The sequence below is a fragment of the Dendrobium catenatum genome, unplaced genomic scaffold (assembly GCF_001605985.2).
Source record: "Dendrobium catenatum unplaced genomic scaffold, ASM160598v2 fragScaff_scaffold_148, whole genome shotgun sequence".
NCBI classification, from domain to species: domain Eukaryota; kingdom Viridiplantae; phylum Streptophyta; class Magnoliopsida; order Asparagales; family Orchidaceae; genus Dendrobium; species Dendrobium catenatum.
In genome coordinates this window covers 12559-16529 of record NW_021318610.1, presented here as the reverse complement: position 1 = coordinate 16529, position 3971 = coordinate 12559, and the positions used below count along the sequence as shown (strand labels likewise).

The 3971-nt window shown below is 37.9% G+C and overlaps 1 protein-coding gene across 1 annotated transcript in view; it reads right to left on the bottom strand.

Annotated features, from left to right (window-relative positions):
• Positions 1 to 925: 925 nt before the first annotated feature.
• Positions 926 to 3971, bottom strand: part of LOC110109044 — an 11475-nt gene continuing 8429 nt past the window's right edge. Inside the window, exons 2-3 of the mRNA XM_028701093.1 lie at positions 2977 to 3055; positions 926 to 1442 (exon numbers count right to left, since the gene is read on the bottom strand). Of these exons, the coding sequence (XP_028556926.1) occupies positions 926 to 1442; positions 2977 to 3055 (596 nt within the window). The remainder of the gene's footprint in view (positions 1443 to 2976; positions 3056 to 3971) is intronic.

Sequence of the window (3971 nt, the reverse complement as noted above, 5' to 3'; positions counted from 1 at the left end):
CCCACATTTCATTTATTATTTTGATTTCCATTCGTACTTTTTGGCTTTTTATCGCATTTCTTTTTTTTTTAGTTCTCGTCTTTCTACTACTTTTCTACTTATTGTCTTATTTCATTTATAGATTCCTAAATCTATTGATACACGTACGAATGTCCAAAGGGTTAGAAATGAACTCTCTTTTGTCCCATAACTTTAGTGACACCTAAGGAAAAAAATTAAGGACTGAGTCTTAGATAACATAGACTTAGTATGCATGCTCCTTTTAGGATAGAGACATCAAAACATAGACTTAGTGACACATTTTCCCAGATTTAATGTGTTGACTTCATTCAAGCAATTTTGTGAATATGAGACATGATTGGAGTTGGAGCTGTTTAAAATTTTAGTTAGCCATGGTTGAAAGAATCTATTGAAATTTAGACCATCAACTCAACATTTTTCATCTTATCCCAACTATTCGGTGTTGGTGCCTCCACCTCCATTATTGATAAGTTGGTTGCAAATAGTTGGGTTAGTCTTTAGTTGGGTTAAGACTAGTGATGATTAGCAGAGGACGCTTAACAAAATTATAGGACTGCTCCAGCTCTAGTCATGTTTCAGATCCACAATCTGTTCAGAATGAAGTGAGCCAGAGTAAGTGCCGCGTCACACATCACCGGCCATTGATGCCTACATTCACCAAATTGCATGCCTTGCCACGTGCAAGTGGGCTTTGTTTGTCTCCACACTAAATCAAACCAGCCTCCACAACGAAGGCTCCAAGAAACTAAGCATGCCCTCATGTTATAATCATCAGCAATATGAAAATGATTACGTTTAAACAAAAATTGAAAAGATTCGATCATCCGAGGCATTTATCTTTAATTTAGAGCACAGCGGAAAATTCAAAATGTTTCATCAGTAATTCATAAAAAACCCCAACTAGTTAAAAAAAGAAAACTGATAAAAGGGAAACTGCTCGAAATTTACCGAGTATGAGCAAGGCATCCGGAAGGGCGCCAAGAATGGGTAAGAAAAGGCCACCGATGATCCCAGGCCCAAGGATTTCGAGCAAAAGCTCACTTCCCCCAGACAAGAAGGTTGCCGCCTTGTACATGAGGAAGCCGTAAGCCAAAACAAGAAATAGGTTCCCCACCACCGTTGTAGTGCACGGGAGAAATCCATAGGTTTGCTCGCAACCTTCCGCAGAAGAAAACCTCGAGGATCTCGTGATTTGCCTTAGAAGCGGAAATGGCGAGTAGCCGGAGTTTCCGCCCGTGTTCACTCCGTCGGAGACGAACAGATCATCCGCCGGTGGAGAGATTAGGCGGCCACCGGAACCTTTCGCGGCGAGGAACAGGAGGATGGGAAGCAATACGAAGAGGCGGAGGAACAGAGGATTAACGCGCGCCGCAGCTTGGATCGCCATTTCCGGCTGGTGGAGCGAGCAGAAAGGACTAATTCTGCGCGGATAATGCACAACTATTAATAGGAACAATTATTACGTCGACGTAGAGTCTTACTCTTTATCGCGTGGCCCCAGGAAGCGGAACCCGAGAAAGAACTGTGATTTTCTCGGTATTTGTTAGGTATTGCTTTCCAAAAATAAGAAATACCGCTCTATGAAGATCAATATCATGCAAATACCGAGTTGTACCGAGTTTTTTACTCGGTACAATTCAGTATGTTTATCTCAGGATTTTACTCGGATGCTAGGGAATTTGTTCGCGTATTGCTAGAAAAAAATTTGCGGTTACAAACTCGGTATTGCTCGGTATTGCCCAGGTATATTGCTCGGTATTGGTTATTGCCGAGCAAAAATGACCAATACCTAGCAATACCGACGCAATCTTGGGTCCCGTCCGGGTCGGGTTGTAGGGGCGCGCGCGTAAATAATAATAAATGTGTGGCGCGATTCTTACGTGGGCCGACGTGAGTTGCGTATGTGACTGGTACCAAAAAAAGTTCCTATTATATAGTGACGCCTTTGAAGGAAACCCTAGGCTGAAACCTGCTCTTCTAATATTGCAACAATATGAACAATTCCACACAAATATTAATTTTCAACATTTTTATTGTTTATAATATTCACAATTTTTAAATCATATAAATCATAATTAATAGTTTAATACTGAATTTTATAAAAATACTCCTTTTAATAGTATTTGTAATTTATTTGTTATACTAAAAAATCATCTAAATAAATTATTTAAATTTAGATATGTAAATAATAAAAATATATTTCTAATTTAATAATTGACCATTTACATAATTTATAATAAAATATATATTTGCAGTGCAATCAATAAGGGTCGTTTTTGCAAATTTTATTTGTTCACATGCAAGTCGGCAAATAATGTATGTACTTTCCTGTACCGGGCCAAAATTGTGATTTGTCGTAGGGCCAGCGGACAGCAGCGTCCGCGTGGACGCGTACTGAGGCCGTGGCGTGTTTATTTGTTACGGTCGAGATCGATCCTTGAATTGAAAGTCCGGGTACTATCCTGAACTTATTGACGGGATGGCAATTTACGTATACAGCGTGAAGGGGTGGTGACTACGAAAGAAAAGCGCCCGGGTCAAGTATTATATTGAAAAAATAATATTGGTTCCTCTATCTTGACTTATTGGGATTTTTTTTTTATTTGGATGAGGACTAGGCTTCATTTTGGATAATTTTTTTTTATAATTTTTTAAAGTAATTTTTTAGTATAAAATTAAATTATTTGTATTAAAAATGATTTTAAAAAATAATAATTAAGTTGTCCCAAATAAAATCTAAAATAGATTATTTTGGCAGAGAGTTTTTTAATTAAATACATATTGTTGTCTCTTTTCTCACCTAATTTTTCCTAGGGGTGCAACATTTGATACGACCTGAAATCCGACCCGGAAATAACCTGATAAATTTCGGGTTCGGTTAACTTATTTGACATACAAATCGGTTCGGGTTTGGTAAGTCGACCAGTTTGAGAAGCGGGTCAGGTTCGGGTTTACCCGTAAACCCGAACGTGAAACGGAATATTACCATGTCGCTTTTCCATCGCATCAGCCGTCAAGGTGTCCGCGCTCATTACTGCATTTAGTCGCCAAGCATTGCGTCAAGTCGTCCATGTCTAGTCACTCAACCATCGCGTCAAATCGTCCACATCAAAGTCATTAGGCCATCGTATCATGCCGTCCACGCTCGACTGCTCGTGATCGCATCTAGTCATGGAACCCACGTAAGTCGCACCGGGAGCTCGCCACATCCGGCCTCTTCGGCAAACTGCAATCCACGCTCGCGTCTGTTATTGGCTCCTCCACGCTTATGTCTACCACCTGCTCACAACCCCTCTAGCGCACATAACTATTTCTGGGTCAAGTTGGGTTGACCTAAACTCAAATTGAGTTGAGTTCGGGTTGGGAAATGTGACCCAAATCCCAAATCAGGTTGGGTCAAAACTTGCCGAGTCAAAATCGAGTTGGACCCAAACCCAACCCATGAACACGAATTGACACTCCTAATTTTTCCAATTATTATATTTGACAAAATCTTCATTGAAATCAAAGAGAATCAAATCAAACCTAACATAAATCGAAAAATCAATGAATTTGTGACTTTTTTTTCTTCAACATTAAAAATTTCTCTCTTATTTGTTTTATGTGTGAATTTGTCAAGCATAACCTTTGTATATTGGTGGGATTTTATTTATTTAAATAATAATTGACAAAGTGGAAGCCATATTATTTTTTAATAACATTTTCTCTCATTTTCTAGAGGAGATTATCAAAGTTAATTGTCATTGGTCAAGATTCTAGAACTTTTGATTCTTTCTGGAACATATCTAAAAAAATGATTGTAGAATAATGATTCACTCTTTAGAAGAAAATGATTATATTTATTTATTTATTTATTTTCATCATAATAATATTTGAAAGGGATAAAAATTATTTTAAAATTTATTTTTTGATGAATGCAATATTTGAATAATTTATTTATGTTTGAGTTT